Source organism: Diplotaxodon limnothrissa, linkage group LG5, assembly GCF_057381915.1.
Source record: "Diplotaxodon limnothrissa isolate DT_005_m linkage group LG5, D_limnothrissa_male_GT1.1, whole genome shotgun sequence".
Classification (NCBI taxonomy): domain Eukaryota; kingdom Metazoa; phylum Chordata; class Actinopteri; order Cichliformes; family Cichlidae; genus Diplotaxodon; species Diplotaxodon limnothrissa.
In genome coordinates, this window is record NC_140600.1 from 14,911,960 (window position 1) to 14,929,721 (window position 17,762).

At 38.9% G+C, this 17,762-nt stretch overlaps 1 protein-coding gene across 1 annotated transcript; it reads right to left on the bottom strand.

Annotated features, from left to right (window-relative positions):
* Positions 1-817: 817 nt before the first annotated feature.
* On the bottom strand, positions 818-17,280 carry LOC146631809 (transmembrane protein 233). The gene is made up of 3 exons (XM_085353132.1): positions 16,832-17,280; positions 16,088-16,222; positions 818-1,832 (listed from the first exon to the last, which is right to left on the bottom strand). The coding sequence occupies exons 1-3, from the start codon at positions 17,009-17,011 to the stop codon at positions 1,821-1,823; spliced, it is 327 nt and encodes a 108-aa protein (XP_085209258.1). The 5' UTR covers positions 17,012-17,280; the 3' UTR covers positions 818-1,820.
* Between the last annotated feature and the right edge of the window lie 482 nt (positions 17,281-17,762).

The window sequence follows — 17,762 nt, forward strand, 5'->3', positions numbered from 1 at the left end:
ACTGCAACTCCCCCTGGCTTCTGCTCCGCGGCTGCTGAGTGAGCCCTCATCTGGGACTCTCCTCAGCTCTTTCCGGGACAGTGGCGCAGCTGCCCCTCTGTTGGTCTTCCTTGGTCTCTTGTGTTCTGGGGGCCTCTGGATGTCTGGAGTTTTGATCTCCTCCACACCTGCTTCACGCCCTGGAGGACGGGGCTGTGGCCCCCCCACACCCTCTAGCAGATTATTACATGAAGGAACCTTTTAAAAAACAAAAAACAAGCGCGTCCATGCTCACAGGTGTACACACGGGTGATCACACCCACAAACTACACCCTTTTTGGCTCCTACCTCAAAGCACACTGTGTTCTGTTGATCTTATGTGCTGCACAATAATGTTTAACATTTAGTATTTACTGTCATATTCCCATATATCATTGTGATGTTGTTTATTCTATTACTCTTGTTCTCTTCTGCTTGCTTTCTTTTTTCTTTCTCAGCAGGTGATCCAGGTGATTGATATATGCATTTTTTTTTTCTCTGCCCGTTCTGTTGGTTTTTGTCTTTTGCCCTTCTCCCCCGTCCCTCTTCTCAGCTGTTTCTCTTTCCCTCTTTCTTTCTCCCCTTCTTTCCCCCAGTCAAGTCTGTCCCGTATTCAGTAAGTGAAAATAAAATAAACAATAAAAGGTGAATCAAATGGACCATTACGGCAAGGCTGGGATGGTCAGTTTGGTAAAGTAAATCCGTTGGGCATCTTTCTTTGCCTTTAGACAACAATTCTGATGGCAAAAGAGCCAAACAGGACAGGCCAAAAAAAAAAAAAAAAAAAAAAAGGAGTTCTCTCATCAGACCCTTGCTGTCTGGTAAATGCAAGCAACTTTTAAACCTCACAGCCTAAGTTTGTAACACATCTTTAAGTCTCATGCAAAAAAAAAAATACAATAAAAAAACAGCAATTGTAGATAATCATAAACACGAGGCACAAAGTCAGGGATATAACTTGTAATATAATTTTTCCAGCATTGGTTTACATTTATATTAACTGCTGTGTTTATAATCAATCATCACACTAGGCAAATAAAGCTACAGAAGCAGAACTTGTGACTGGATTTGATTTCACAATTGTGTGTTTTAACATTTCTGTCATCAGAGGAAAAATTAATTTATTCTTCTTATGAATTATTTATTCTTCCAAAAGTCTCTGTGTGAACCATGGTGGCCGCCGATACGCTGCACTGCGATACACATATTTCACATGCTCTTTGTAACTGCTACAGGAATGAAAATAACATTTGTTTGTTTACACAATCATTTTCATAATAATTCCAGGTTTGATGCACAGCAGGGGATTATCTATAAATACAGTGAAGCTAATTAAGACACTCTGTGTTCTTAAAAAGGTCAATTGGGCTTCTACCTCGGAGAGATACATTTGTAAGTTATACTCTACACGCCTAAATTATTTTCATATTTCATTGTTATCAGTTGTTGTCTTTTCAGATTCTTTATCCACCATTGTGGTTTAACATAACTGGTTTTATTATCATTAAAGAAGGCATTACGTTCAGGATCTTTATCACTCGAGCTATGAGCAACAGTAAACAGTGGATTGTTTACACCTTTGTGGAAAGCTGCCTTTTGCAATCAAATCTGGAAAGACATTAGTCACTGAAGTCTACATGCCCACCAGATTTTACATTCACTGATTTTTTGTAAGGAACAACATAGACAGTAAAGTAAGCACTGTACAGGCTAAAGTAAACATGAGGTGAGTCTGAATCCTTTCGTTGGCACCTGAGCTCGTAATGAGTCTTCAACTCTCTGCTCTCTCTGCATCCACTGCACTAAAAATCCATCTGCAACACAAAGTACATTAAATGAATGACTAATTTTTCTATATTATATGTAGTGGTGAATAGTCAGTAGTGGCAAGTCTCCCATGTACAATTAAATCTATATATTATATTTATTTGATATGCATTACATGTTGTACACTGCTCCAAAAATTAAAGGTACACTCTGTAATCAGAGTATTGATCTGGTCAGTTAAGTAACAGAAGCTTTTGTTAATTAGTTTCAGCTGCTTTGATGTTAATTAAATTAACAGCAGGTACACAACAGGGACAACAGTCAAAACAGGATTTTTTTTATTACTAAACAAATATGTAAGACTGCTTTCTTCCATTTGCACAACATCTCTAAAATTAGAAATATCCCGTCTCAGAGTGACGCTGAAAAACTTCATGCATTTATTACTTCCAGGCTGGACTACTGTAATTTTTTATTATCAAGATGTCCTAAAAACTCCCTGAAAGCCTTCAGCTAATCCAAAATGCTGCAGTAAAAGTACTGACAGGGACTAGAAAGAGAGAGCAGATTTCTCCTGTTTTGGCTTCCCTTCATTGGCTTCCTGTTAAATCCAGAATTCAAAATCCTGCTCCTCACATACAAGGTCGTAAATATTTAGGCCCCATCTTGTCTTAATGACCTTGTAGTACCATATCACCCTATTAGAGCACTTCGCTCTCGCTCTGCAGGCCTACTTGTTGTTCCTAGAGTATTTAAAAGTAGAATGGGAGGGAGAGCCTTCAGTTTTCAGGCCCCTCTTCTGTGGAACCAGCTTCCAGTTTGGATTCGGGAGACAGACACTATCTCTACTTTTAAGATTAGGCTTAAAACTTTCCTTTTTGATAAAGCATATAGTTAGGGCTGGACCAGGTGACCCTGAATCCTCCCTTAGTTATGCTGCCATAGGTGTAGGCTGCTGGGGGATTCCCATGATGCACTGAGTATTTCTTCTTCAGTCACCTTTCTCACCCACTATGTGTTTATACACCTCTCTGCATTGAATCATACTTGTTATTAATTTCTGTCTTTCTTCCACAGCATGTCTTTTGTGCCCTCTTTCTCCCCTCACCTCAACCAGTCGGAGCAGATGGCCCCGCCCCTCCCTGAGCCTGGTTCTGCTAGAGGTTTCTTCCTGTTAAAAGGGAGTTTTTCCTTCCCACTGTGGCCAAAGCGCTTGCTCATAGGCGATCGTATAATTGTTGGGTTTTTCTCTGTATGTACTATTGTAGGGTCCACCTTACAATATAATGCACCTTTAGGCGCCTTCAGCATAGCCTCAAAAGCTTGGAGGAGAATCCAGGAGAGCTGGACCGGGCTGTAGAAGGTCCTTAGCCCGTCAGCAGGAGTAACTGCTCGATTGTGCAAGAAGAAACAGAATGAGGACTACAGAATGACCTCCAGCAGCCCACTGGTGTGAATATCTCTGACCAAACAATCAGAAACAGTTGTCATGAGGGTGGCTTGAGGGCCTGACGTCCTCTAGTGGGCCCTGTGCTCACTGCCCAATATCATGAAGCACACCTGGCATTTAGCCTAAAATACTGGAATTGCCAGGTTCACCACTGGCGCCGTGTGCTTTTCACAGATTAGAGCAGGTTTACCCTGAGCACATGTGACAGACATGAAAGGGTCTGGAGAAGCCTTGAAAAATGTTATGCTGCCTGTAACAATTTTCAGCATAAGTAGTTTGGTGGTGGGTCAGTGATGGAGGCATATCCATCAAGGGACACGCAGACTTCTACAGACTATGCAACGGCATCCTGACTGCCATTAGGTATCAGGATGAAATGCTTGGACACATTTCAGACCTTATATTGGTGCAGTGTTCTGGGTTCCTCCTGGTGTACGATAATGCCCAGGCTCATATGGTGAGAGTATGCAGGCAGCAGAGGTGTGGACTCGAGTCACATGACTTGGACTCGAGTCAGACTCGAGTCATTAATTTTATGACTTTAGACTTGACTTGAAAAAATGTTCTAAGACTTGTGACTTGACTTGGACTTTTACACCAATGACTTGGGACTTGAATTGGACTTGAACCGGTTTACTTGAAAAGACTTGATATTTTACCCCAAATATAAAATTTAACATGCATATTATATAGAGATTGAAAATGTGACGTCATTCACGGGTAGAACCGCAAAGGATTCTGGGAACTCGTGGCAAGCGGTACTAGCGCACGCAGGCTTTCAATTAAAATCAGTTATACAGCGATAAAAAGAAACACAAAAATGTCAAGAAGCTGTTGTATTATTAACTGCAATAGCCGGTCGCATGACAGCCACGGGAAGCCGACGGGTAAAGAGATCGGTTGTTATCGGATTATGTCGTTGAAGAGAAATTGTTCAAACCATGTTTCCGAAGTAACAAAGACGCGACGGATGGCCTGGATTGCAGCCATTCAAAGATCAAATATAACGTCCCAGAACCCTCCAGCTCACAGGTTAGTCTGCTCCAAGCATTTACACGAAGGTCAGTGTTTTTTAGTAGTTAATACGTCATTTTCATAACATAATTGGTGATATAGGTTACAAGCAAGTCTGGCGCTGAACAGAAATTGTGGCGCTATGCTCCTTTATTTATTGTGCATAAATAGTGAATTGTCCTGACACAATATTGCGTTTCGCTTATGTTATTATGGTACATTGACAAAAACATATACGTTTATTCACAGGATAAAACAGGTTTTTTTGTATCACTAATTGCCCAGTACGATTACAGCATACAGTATTATTGTCACTGCTACATTTCTGTTTCAAATATTTTTATTGAGAGCAAGTATCATGATTGTAGTTTTTACAAATTGACATAACATAACTTATGCTCCTTTTTTTCTCTAAACTAACAAGACAAATAATTAAACAACACCAACAACAACAACAAAAAAAAAAAAAAAAAAAAAAAAAAACCCGCAGTCACCCATAAGGGGTCCCAATACCCCGGCTGTCGGCAAAAGAGAAGAGAAACAAGTAAACAAAGTTTTATATTTTCCCAAGGTATATAAGTAAAGGGTGCCAGATTAATTCAAACTCTTTTACATTGTCATTCATACTATATCTTATTTTTTCAAGGTGAAGAGTGTTTATAAGTTCAGTAAGCCACATTTTTAATACAGGAGTCTCATTGCCTTTCCAAAGCTGCAGGATCAATTTCTTTGCAATAATCAAAGCATATGCCATAAACCTTTTTTGAAAGTGTTGTAAATTTTGTGTTTCGTTGGAAATCCCAAAAATGATTACTGTCGGATTTGGTTCAATCTTACTTTTAAAAATATTAGACATATAAGTAAAAATATCATACCAAAAACCCTGAAGCCTTGGACATAGTGCAAAACAGTGTAACAGATTTCCATAGTGTATCTTGCATTTTTCACAGAGGGGGGAACACTCTGGATACATTTTGTGAAGTTTTTCCCTTGAATAGTGTAGTCTGTGTATAATTTTGTACTGAATTAAACAGTGACGGGAATTAATAAAAGGCGTATTTATGTTGTGTAAGGCCTCCTGCCAGAAATCTTCTGATAGGAGAGTCCCAAAATCTTTTTCCCACTCCTCTTTGATTGAAGTAGTTGAAGGTATACTCATCTCCTGTATTGAATTATAAAATAATGAAATTCTCTGTTCAAACCCCCTTCCATCACTAAGACATCTGTCCAAAGGATCGGACGATATGTTTTCAAATTGTGGCAGGTATGTACGGATATAGTCTCTTAGTTGAAGATATCTAAAAAAATGACTGTGAGGCAATCCAAATCTATCTTTTAAATGTTGGAATGACATAAAAGTATCATTTAGGTATAAATCTTTTAATTTACAAATTCCCAATTCCTGCCATATATTGAAAGCTCCGTCTACACATGATGGAAGGAAAGAGGGGTTAGCTGTAATAGATGTACACATTGATAGTTTTTTCAATTTGAAATGCTTAATTATTTGTCTCCAAATTTGTACGGTATTATAAATCACTGGATTCGAATTGTAATATGAGTTTGTCAAAAGAGTAGGAGAGAGTAGTATTCCACCAACACAGTAAGGAAGGCAATCCTCCCGCTCCATCTGTAAGCCGTTAGGGAGTATTGCTGTGTCATCCAATAGAAGGGAAATTATTCTTAAATTTGATGCCCAGTAGTAGTACATAAAGTTAGGTAATGTAAGTCCACCAAGGGATCTATGTTTGCATAGGTGGTCCTTTTTTATTCTATGTGTTTTGTAATTCCATATAAATGGCATAATGATGGCGTCCATCTTTTTAAAAAAAGATTTGGGCAAGAAAATTGGGATGTTTTGAACCAGATACAAATACTGCGGGAGGAATACCATTCTTATTGAATTCACTCTCCCTATTAAAGAAATAGGAATTGTCCTCCAGTACTGAATGTTATTTTTAAGTTTCTCCAGTAAGGGAAGAAAATTCTCTTTCATTAGGGAGCTGTATTTTTTTTGGTATTGTAATGCCCAAGTAAGTGATTTTTTCATAGGATATTTTAAATGGGAGAGATGTAAGCCATTGTTTATTCTCTAATTTAATGGGCAGTATTTCGCTTTTTCCCCAGTTAATCTTGTAGCCTGCGAAAGTACTGAATTTATCAATCACGGAGAGAATTGCTGGGAGGGATATTAATGGTTTTGTTATGTATAATAATATGTCGTCAGCATAGAGCGATATAGAATTAGAAGTGTATGTTGTATCATAACCGTGTATATCCATATGGGTTCGAATTGTCTGTGCTAAGGGTTCCAAAGCCAGGGCAAATAATAATGGACTAAGAGCGCATCCTTGTCTTGTACCTCTGCTGAGTTTAAACTGAGTTGATAATGTCTGATTTGTAAGAATTCTGGCTGTGGGATTATTATAAAGTAGTTTTATCCAAGAGATGAAATCTTGTCCCAGTTGAAATTTTTCTAGGACTGCAAAGAGGTAGGACCACTCCACATGATCGAATGCCTTTTCGGCATCCAAGCTAAGTATAAGTAGGTCCTGTTGTACCTTGGGGGAATAGATTATATTAAATAGACGTCGAAGATTATTAAAAGAACTCCTGTTTGGAATGAAACCTGTTTGGTCTGAATGCACCAATTTATCTATTACTGTGTTAAGTCTACTCGCTAGTATTTTAGCCAGAATTTTTTGATCAGAATTTAATAGAGAAATAGGTCTATATGATCCCACTTCCTCCGGTGCTTTGCCTTTTTTTGGAAGTACTATAATAGTTGCTTCATTCAATGTTGGAGGTAGGGTGCTCATTTTGTATGCATGGTTATATAATTTAAATAGATATGGACTTAATTTGATCTTAAAGTATTTATAAAACTCATTCCCTAACCCATCAGGGCCTGGACTCTTGTTGTTTTTTAGTAATCCGATAGTTTTTGTAATTTCTTCAATTGTGATCTTAGCGTTCAAAATATTGGCATTTGTCTGGTCTAACACAGGAAGATCACATTTATCTAAAAATTCCTGCATTTCATTAGGCCCTGCAGTGGGATGAGAAGTATAGAGGGATTCATAAAACTGTCTAAAGTTATCGTTAATATCTTTGTGTGATGTGACCAGATTTCCGTTACTTGTTCTGATTTTATGAATCGCTCTGTCATTTTCTAGTTTCTTTAGTTGTCTGGCTAGCAACTTATGGGGTTTATCCCCAAATTCAAAATAGTTCTGTCTCACAAAAGTGAAAGTTCTATTAATATTAATAGATAATATTTGGTTTAGTTTATATTTTAGTGCACAAATAGTATTATACTTATCTAAAGAAGGAGCCATTGCATTATTGACGTCCAGTTCGTGGATTCTTTTTTCTAAATTTAGCTGTTCTAATTTATTCCTTTTGTTCCGTGACGCTTGATATGATATTATAAACCCCCTGATATAAGCTTTAAACGTTTCCCATAGTATATCTGGAGAGGTCTCAGCATTATCGTTTATATCAAAGAATAAAGACATCTGAGAGTTTATATATTGTTTAAATTCTAAATCGTTCAGTAATTGTGGGTCAAATCTCCAATTTCTGTATGTTTTAATGGGGTTACTGAGTGCAAAGGAGCAAGTAACGGGGCAGTGATCAGAGATAATAATATTATGATAGGTTGCATTTCGAATTAGGGGGAGCATTTTTCCATCCACCAAAAAATAATCAATCCTTGAATAACTATTGTGTACGTGGGAGTGGAAAGAATACTCTCTGCCTGATGGATTTAAAATTCTCCACGCATCACAGATATTCATATTCTTCATATATGTTTTAATAAAATTACTGCTTTTACACGGTGTGATTTTTTTGGACAAGGATTTATCCAAATATGGGTCTAATACTAGGTTAAAGTCACCTCCAATTATTAAATTACTGTTGGGTATATCCGGAATTAAGCTGAAGACCTTTCTATAGAATTCTGGATCGTCATGGTTGGGCCCATAGACATTCAGTAGAATAATTGGAGTAGTATGCAGCTCCCCAGTCACTAATACATATCTCCCATTCTTATCAACTATAGTGGAGTTATGTTTGAATGGGGTATCTTTCTTGATTAAGATAGCTACCCCTCTAGTTTTGGCGGAAAGTGTTGAGTAGTACACCTGATTTATCCATCTACATTTAAGTTTATTGTGAGCCGCATTTTTCAAGTGAGTTTCTTGTAAAAAAATAATATCCACGTTAAGAGATTTCAAGTACGATAAAACTTTGCCTCTTTTAACAGGTTCATTTACACCCTTTACATTCCAAGTACAAAAAGTTAAATCCACATTTTTTACCTTTCCATTATCTTGCATTTGTATACTTTAGGGCGGCTTAGTTCTCGTATTTTCCATATTCGTACAGTCGAGATATGGGTCCCAACCCTCACCCCCCACCCCCCTACCCGTGTGTAACCGTGACAGAAAAAAAACGTAAGCAATGCATCCCCTTCCGTGTATCCCAAAAAAAAAAAAAAAAAAAAAAAAATCGAGGGGATGCTATAACAAAAACTAAGCTTACCAAAATGTTCTATCTCAAAACTTCCTTTGTCCATAGCTCCTGGGCAAATGATGATTTTTTTATATCAAAGTAAGTACGTGTCATTGGGCCAGATGCAGAGCTCTGGTTTATCTACCTTATGCCGTCCTTATTGAGATCCAAATTTTTCTTGTGCGTAGCGAAGTGCTTCGTTGGGATCTATAAAGACCAGTTCCGTACCATTGTGTGTCACCCTAAGTTTAGCCGGGTATAGAAGTCCATATTTAACTCCGGGTTGGTCTCGAAGCAGGTTTCTTGCTGGAGTAAACGCTGCACGTCGTTTTACCACCGCCTGGGGTAGGTCGCGGAAAATCTGAACGCGGATATCTCCGAGCTTCAGATTTTTCCTGGTGGAGATTCTTCGAAGTATTTCTTCCATAGTATGGCAATAATGTATCCTCACAATCAAGTGTCGTGGCGGGGCCTCTTCTTCTGGGATCACTCGTAGGGCTCTGTGTGCACGGTCCACCAGTGGGGTTTCGTCCAGGTCTAGTAGGTCTCGTAGTAGCCTTGCCGCAAAGTCTCTAGGACGTTGACCTTTTTCTCTACCTTCAGGTACTCCGGCTATCCTTATATTTTTCCTCTTTGAACGCCCTTCCAGATCAGTGCATTTTTCGGACAGTTGTTCCACTTTATTAGAAAGTTGTTTGACTTTTTCTTCTAGTTTCACCACGGAGTTAGAAGTGGTTGTCGCTGATTCTGATAGATCTTTCAGCTGTGCATTGTAATTTTCCATTACCGTTTTTAGAGCTGTGATGGCTTCATTATTTTCAGCCCTTAGCGTTGCGATTTCCCCACGTAGGGTGTCGCAAACGTCTATTTTCATTTGAGTTATCTTATTATCCAAGGAAGTAATCGCAGAGAGTACTTGTTTGTTACCTTGTGTATATTCCTCGAGTGCGGAGTTAACTGGCGTGCCAGCTTTGGCGCCGTCATTTTCAGTTGAGGCCACATCAAATTCGGTCGTTTCTGTCGCCACTAGCTTCGGATTTAGTTTTTTTGGAGGCATTTGGAGAAGAATGCACTCTTCACAATCCCTATGTTGCTTTGTGGGAAGGAGATGTATTACTTTGATATTTGTCGAAATTTCGTAAAAGCAGGTGCAGGAGCTGTGGCACACGCGTCTTCACCCTCTCATGATCTAACCGGAAGTCCCACCACACCTGAATGCCATTTCTGTGATGAACCAGAAATTATTTCCACTACTAATTAATTACCGTTGAGCTCAAAGGTTATATTAATAAACGGTTAAGGAATGTGTATTTATGACGACGATTTGTGAGATTGGTAAACTTATGATACGTACGATGGTCTTTCGTTCTACACGGTGCATTTCAAGGTCCTGCACCCATCCGTCGGTAAACTGTACCTGGACTTGTTGCAGTGACCGGAAGTTACTAAACTTCATGAGTGTATGCACTCACTCCAAGAACCGTATGATTATTAATATGCATATAAATAAAGAAGCTATTTTGTGCAAAGATGTCAACTGTAAGAATGCTGTGCATAAACATTTACTCTGCTCCATGTATGATGATATAGTGACTGCTCTGTATAAAAGTGGCACACTGCTTGATAAACAATATAAGCATAAGAAACCTAACATCAGACCTGGCTGGAAAGAACATGTATCAATGTACCATGATGAAGCTCGCATAGCTTATAAATGTTGGGCCATGGCTGGAAGACCTAAACAAGGCCCAGAATTTGAACAGAAAAAATGTGCGAATGCCAGATATAAGTACGCTGTTCGCTTTATAACTAAAAATGAGCAAATGCTAAGAGCAGATTCTTTGGCCAGGAAAATGCTGTGTAATAATACGGCAGATTTTTGGAAAGAGGTGAAAGCTCTTAATAACTGTAAACCATCTCTACCATCAACTGTTGAAGGTGTTTCTGGGGCAGATAACATTGCAGCATTATGGAGACAGCATTACAGTGCGTTGTTTAACTGTATAAAAAGTGAACCATATGAGGACAATCTTGACATGAGTAATGACACAATAAGTGTAAGGACACATGAAGTATATGAAGCCATTCATAGGTTGTCTGATAATAAATCCTCTGGTTTGGATCACATCACTGCAGAACATTTAAAACATGCTAGTGTAAGGCTAGCTCCTCTTTTAGCACTCTGTTTCACTGGGTTTATGATTCATGGCATATTACCAGACTCAATGCTGTGTATTTTACTGGTACCAGTTATGAAGGACAAAGCTGCAAAAGTGAGCTGCTTGGATAATTACAGGCCAATTGCACTAGCCAGTATTTTATCTAAGGTGTTAGAAAGAATCTTGTTTGACAGAGTTAGTGTGTTCATCTCTTCTCTGGATAATCAGTTTGGCTTCAAAGCACGGCACTGACATGTGCATATATGCACTCAAGGAAATAGTCAGTTTGTACAGGGCTAAAAATTCATCTGTCCTCATGTCTTTCATTGATGCCTCTAAGGCTTTTGATCGAGTGAACCACAGAAAACTTTTTGATAAAATGAAGAGATGGGGAGTTCCTCAGTACATCGTGAGGATTCTCTCTTACTGGTACGCTCATCAGAACATGCTGGTTAAATGGGGAAGCAGTATTTCTGCCCCCTTTGGTGTCAGCAATGGTGTTAGACGGGGTGGGATTTTGTCTCCAATTTTATTTAATTTGTATGTTGATGATTTGTCCATACAACTGAGAGCCTGTAACACTGGGTGTATATTAGGTAAAGCACTGATAAATCATCTTATGTATGCAGATGACCTGGTTGTTTTTAGTCCAAGCAGTGCTGGGTTACAGGATCTTCTTAATGTCTGTACTGAATATGGTGTGCAATATGACATTGAGTACAATGCTGCTAAAAGTGCTGTTTTGATATGTAGAACCAAGCAGGATAAACAGCTAAATTTCCCTTTGTTTAAACTGGCACAAAAAACTCTTGAAGTTCATAAAAAGGTGAAATACCTCGGTCACTTTATTACTGAGCAAATGAATGATGATGATGACATATACAGACAACGATGTAAGCTCTATGTGCAGGCAAATACTATTGCACGCAAATTCAGCTTTTGTTCACTTCCAGTTAAAGTGGCTTTGTTTAAAGCGTATTGCACACCGCTATATACTGCCCCCTTGTGGTCATCCTACAAACAATGTAGCATGCAGAAGCTGCATGTTGCATATAATGATGCGATGAGAATCCTTTGCAGGATACCTAGAAGTGGTAGTGCCAGCCAGATGTTTGTAGCTGTGGGTGTTTGGACTTTTAAAGCACTTTTAAGGAAGCTAATGTTCAATTTTAGAGAACGACTGGATGGTTCGAGTAACAGTATAATTTTAGCACTCACAGATCCGACAGTGAGTGGTTCCCGTTACTCATCCAGTCTCAGAAAGCACTGGTTAAAGTGTTTGTGTATTTATTGATTTATTTTAAGTAATTGTGTTTTATGTATATTATGGTTTTATGTTTTTACAAATGTTTTAGATACTTATTTATATACATATATATATTTAATTGTGTATACCTTGTGTTGGGGGGGGGGGGAGGGGGAGTGTTGTGTGTGTGTGTGTGTGTTTTTTTTTTTTTTTTTTTTTTTTTTTTTGTCTTGTTTTTATGGACATGAAGTCTGCCAATTAAGATTGAATTGAATTATAAAGATCCATTAGAGTGTTCATCATATCGTCCTATATCACTCTTAAATGTAGATTTAAAAATACTGTCAAAAACACTTGCTCTCAGGCTAGAGCAACATCTACCATTGTTAATTTCTCCAGATCAGACAGGTTTCGTGAAGGGTAGGCATGGTTTTTTCAACCTGCGCAGGTTTTTGAACATATTACACACCAAGTCAACTACAACCCCTGAAATTGCCTTATTACTCGATGCTGAGAAGGCATTTGACCGGGTGGAGTGGGATTATCTGTTTTATACTCTGCATAAATTTGGATTTGGCCCTAATTTCATTTCATGGATTCAGTTACTTTACTCCTCACCTATGGCACGTGTTAGAACAAATTCGTTATTCTCTTCTTATTTCCCACTTCTCCGTGGTACGAGACAAGGTTGTCCCTTATCCCCTCTTCTTTTTGCATTATCAATTGAACCACTGGCGATTAAACTGCGAGCTGACAGTTGCATTAAGGGCATCTTCAGAGGTGACCAGGAGCACAAAATATCCTTATATGCTGACGACCTCCTGCTGTATATGTCAGAGCCTTTATGCTCTCTTCCCCGTGCTCTTGCCATTTTTGAATGTTTTGGTAATGTTTCAGGTTACAAGTTAAATCTGCATAAAAGTGAACTTCTCTGTGTCAACTCTATAGCCAGAAAGATTTCATTTTCAGGTTTTCAATTTAGCGTTAAATCAGGGTATGTGACCTATCTGGGGGTTAAGGTTACCCACAAAGATCTTTATGAAAGAAACTTTGTCCCGCTGCTTAAAAATACTGAGACAGATCTTCAGAGGTGGAACAATTTACCACTGTCATTAATTGGCCGCGTCAATTCTATCAAAATGAACATACTTCCCAAGTTCCTTTACTTATTTCAATGTATCCCATGCTACTTACCCAATAAGTATTTTATAACACTGAATAAGCATATCTCTGCATTTATTTGGAATGGCAAAAGTCCACGAATTCGTAAAGATTTCATGCAGAGGACTAGGCCAATGGGTGGATTAGCCTTGCCAAACTTTCAGTCTTATTATTGGGCAGCAAATATTCGTAATATGCTGTACTGGATGAGTAATGTTACTACAGAGACTCCAGCTTGGCTCCAAATTGAGTCATCCAATTGTGGCAAAATTTGCCTATCAGCTTTGTTGAGTTCAGCTCTCCCATTAGAACTATACACCTATAAACGTAACCCTTTGTTGTATGACTCGCTCAGAATCTGGGTGCAATGTAGGAAAAGGTTGGGGTTACACTTAATGTCAATTAAAGCACCTATCTGCTCAAACCATATGTTCCCACCCTCCATGATGGACTCTGCCTTTAAAATATGGGAAAGTAATGGCCTTAGAAATATCAAAGACCTTTTTGTAGATGGGATTTTTGCCTCATTCACGCAGCTCCTGAAGCAGTTTAATGTTCCTCGGCAACATTTTTTCCGCTATTTACAAATTCGTCACTTTGTAACGAGTCGATTTCCTTCATTTCCGGAACTACCTGAGGAAACTTCTTTGGATAAAATTATTAATATAAACGTTCATAAGAGAGGGGCGATTAAAGAAATCTATGCTATACTATTAGATCTTCAATCTCCTTCTCTCTTCATCCTTAAAGCACAGTGGGAGAAAGACCTTGGGATGACTATAACAGATGAGCTCTGGCAATCTTTTCTCCAGAGGGTACACTCTTCTTCGATATGTGCCAGGCATGGGCTCCTTCAATTTAAGGTCCTACACCGATTACATATCTCCAAGGAAAAGTTAGCCAAGTTCTATCCAGGAGCTGACCCTCTGTGTAACAGATGTAAAGCAGAAACAGGTTCGCTCCTTCATACCTTTTGGACATGCCCCAATCTTCATACCTATTGGGTGTCTATATTTAACACTCTGTCAGAGATGTATAACGTTAAATATGAGCCTTCTGCTCTAACGGCTATCTTTGGGGTGATACCTCAAGACATCACTTTGCCAAAATGCTATTCGAATTCTATTGCCTTTGCTTCACTTATCGCAAGGCGCCTTATACTTTTAAGATGGAAGCAGGAAGCTCCTCCCACACATGAACAGTGGCTTGCGGAGCTCATGAGGTTTTTACATTTAGAAAAGATGAGATATACACTGGCAGGTTCAACCACCAAATTTCTTAGGGCATGGCAGCCATTCTTGATGTACATGGAAACATTTAAAATGACCACCTTATCATGACCAGATACCATATCTCTATATCGCTATCATAGCTAACTGTACGCTGAATGTCCCTTATACATTTTATTTTTCTATTTGTTTGTTGTTGTTTGTTTGTTTTTTGTTGTTTTGTAGGGGTTTCTTTGGTTTGTTTGTTTGTTTTTTCCTTCTCTATTTCTGTTATCTTTTGGGGTATTGTAAATACTGAACAGCAAACTACTGTATGTTCAATGTTTTGTTGTTAACATGCTGCTGTGACTGAAAATAAAATTTATAAAAAAAAAAAAAAGATTGAATTGAAATAAATATGCTAAGATGAGATAGCTGACTTCATCTAACTAGCAAATGTTGTCCAGGCTACGTTGGTGATGCAGTTTTTTTTTAATGTGTATGATATTTTTGTCATGCGATTTTAAAGCTGGTCCTACAACCGCATCCAAGAATAACATGCAGCTTATCTCAGAGCTGTCGGTGAAAATTATTCTTGGAGCTAGGTTTAATTGAGCTGCATTTTAAAGAGGTGCAATTTCACAATTTGTGTATATTTTCTAAGTTCACTATTTTGTCATGTGTTGAGAAAAACACAGATTTTAAAATTACATGGTCTAATATTTACATTTAGCATAACTGCAACATTATTTTTTCGTTTTTTTTTTTAAAGACTCGAAAGGACTTGAAATTCAAAGTTTCAGACTTGTGACTTGACTCGGACTTTTACACCAGTGACTTGAGACTCGACTCTGACTTGCCTGACATTACTTGAGACTTGACTTGAGACTTGAGGATAAAGACTTGAGACTTACTTGAGACTTGCAAGACAATGACTTGGTCCCACCTCTGGCAGGCAGTTCCCTGGAAGGAATTGATACCACTAACTGGCCACCACACTTGCCTGATCTAAATCCAACAGATCACCTCTGGGACATTATGTTTCAGACAATCCAGTGCCACCAGATTGCATCTCAGACTGTCCACAGTTTCAGTGATGTCCTAATCCAGATCTTCCAATCTCATTAGAAGCATGCCCTGATGTTATCAGGCACGCATACAAGCACATGGGGGGCTACACGAGCTACTCAGTACCATCAAACGATGTGGCGTCCTTTTATTCCTAACACATTAGATCTAAGTGTTCCTTTAAATTTTTTTGAGCAGTGTATATTATATATATTTAATGTGACCTTTTACTCTGTAATATTAAGGTTCCAATAAAAGATTAGGCTTGTATTTGTCACCCTCATTCAAGTCAAGTCAAAAATCATTGACTTGACTTTCACTAATACGCATGACAATAATAATAGTACTAACATAACTCATGAAATTAGCTATGTGTAGGGTCATGTCTCAAGTTATAGTTGCAATATTCCAATATAAAGTTTTTAGAAATTCACTTGAGAAGTTTTTATGAGTGGCAACAGTGCTGAGGCTGTCTTACTGTGGTAAAATGAACAGTGCAGGAGATGGCGATGATGAGAAGCCCGATGATGACTGAGGCAATAGCCACATAGAGCGCGTTCCTGCCCAGCCGCCTGGAGCCTTCGTAGTCTCCGCTGTAGTAACTGTTTCTAGACTGGAAGAGAGAAATCACTGTAAAGAGTAAAAACTCACCGGCAAATCTGCTAAAAACACAAAATGTGGTACGCAGAGCTCTCTGAAAAGTCTATGAAAAAAGTTTAATCAGTGGTTTTGTTTTTTTTTATTTGCCAAGTGAAAGTTTATTTCCATCAACAGGCAGCATGAAAATGTAATTTTCCAAAGCGGAAGATGAAGTAAGTTTGTTTGATGGGCAGAGCAGGTGTCTGTGTGACTGGGTTACATCTTAGGGTCCAGCACATCAGAACACTGTGTAAGCGTTACATTTAAAGCAGCCTGGACAAGAACATGTTTCATTTCTCTCTGACTCATTATTTCCTTAATATTAGAGCACAGAGCATGCATAGTCTAACACAGAGGCGTGGGCAATTCATTCTCCCAAGGGGCCACGTGACACACTGGAACTGTTGTGGAAGACCAGAGCAATAAGCTGAACTCTGCTCAGTATTTATCTCTTTATAAACTGCTACTGGTAAGAGTAGATGCTACTATCAGTCGTTAGCTGTGGGCTCTTGGGAAAATTAATTGCCCGCCCATGGTCTGACATGATATTAAAACCCCATCAAGTTTTATTGTTTAGACTTACCATGATAGAGAAGACCAAAGCCACAATGTTGACGGGGTATGCAGGACAAAAGCATGTAAAAATGGTCAAACAAAGGTAGCTTTGAAGAGGAGGTGGTAGTTCCTCTACATAACCACTGTCGAAAAATTCGCTCCCACTTAAGGAGCTCTTTAACTGTGGATTTAGCACTCCAAGTGCCATCGAATCTGACAGCAAGAGGTGAAAAACCGAAATTTAAAAATGTTACAGAGAAAACAGAAGCTAAAAGAGTGTTCTAAATACAGCAGGAGGGCGTTTAAGTCTAACTTTTAACTTTGGAAAAAAATAATGAAACCAACAGCTTAAAACTCAGCTTGAAAAGTCTGGTCTTGTATACCGGGTCTAATCCTTCCTCAAAGCTGGGAAAAAATGAAGTTTGTAGGGAGAGAAGGCGAAGCAGAGCTGGGAGAGGATCACTAACCCTGCTGGCCTCCATCCAGAACTCTGACCCTGATAGAAGTGTGAGGGATCAGACTGTTTACCACTGCTGGCAGCCCACACAAACATAGTCACTGCACTGCAAGATGGATTCATGTTCTTAGCACAGCACGACACATGCATGGAACTTCTGATGAAACAATGCACCCTGTTTTTTAGTTTGTCGGGTTAAAGACTGTGAAAATTATGAATATGGGAACAAGTCCTTCAGGCATATTCACTGTATTTGTTTACTCTGTCAACTCTATCCATGCAGTTTTGGTGAAAGTTCTGTTGTTAAATTTGCTACCGAAGGGAAGTCTATGAATACTTCAACCCACCAAAATTGGGAGGACTTTCATAGAGAGTGGAGAGAGTGAGCAGCACCAAGTTCTTGGGTGTGCACATCACAGAGGATCTCTCCTGGACGTACAACACCACAGCACTGGCCAAGAAATCACAGCAGCGTCTCTTCTTTCTCCGCAAACTAAGAAGA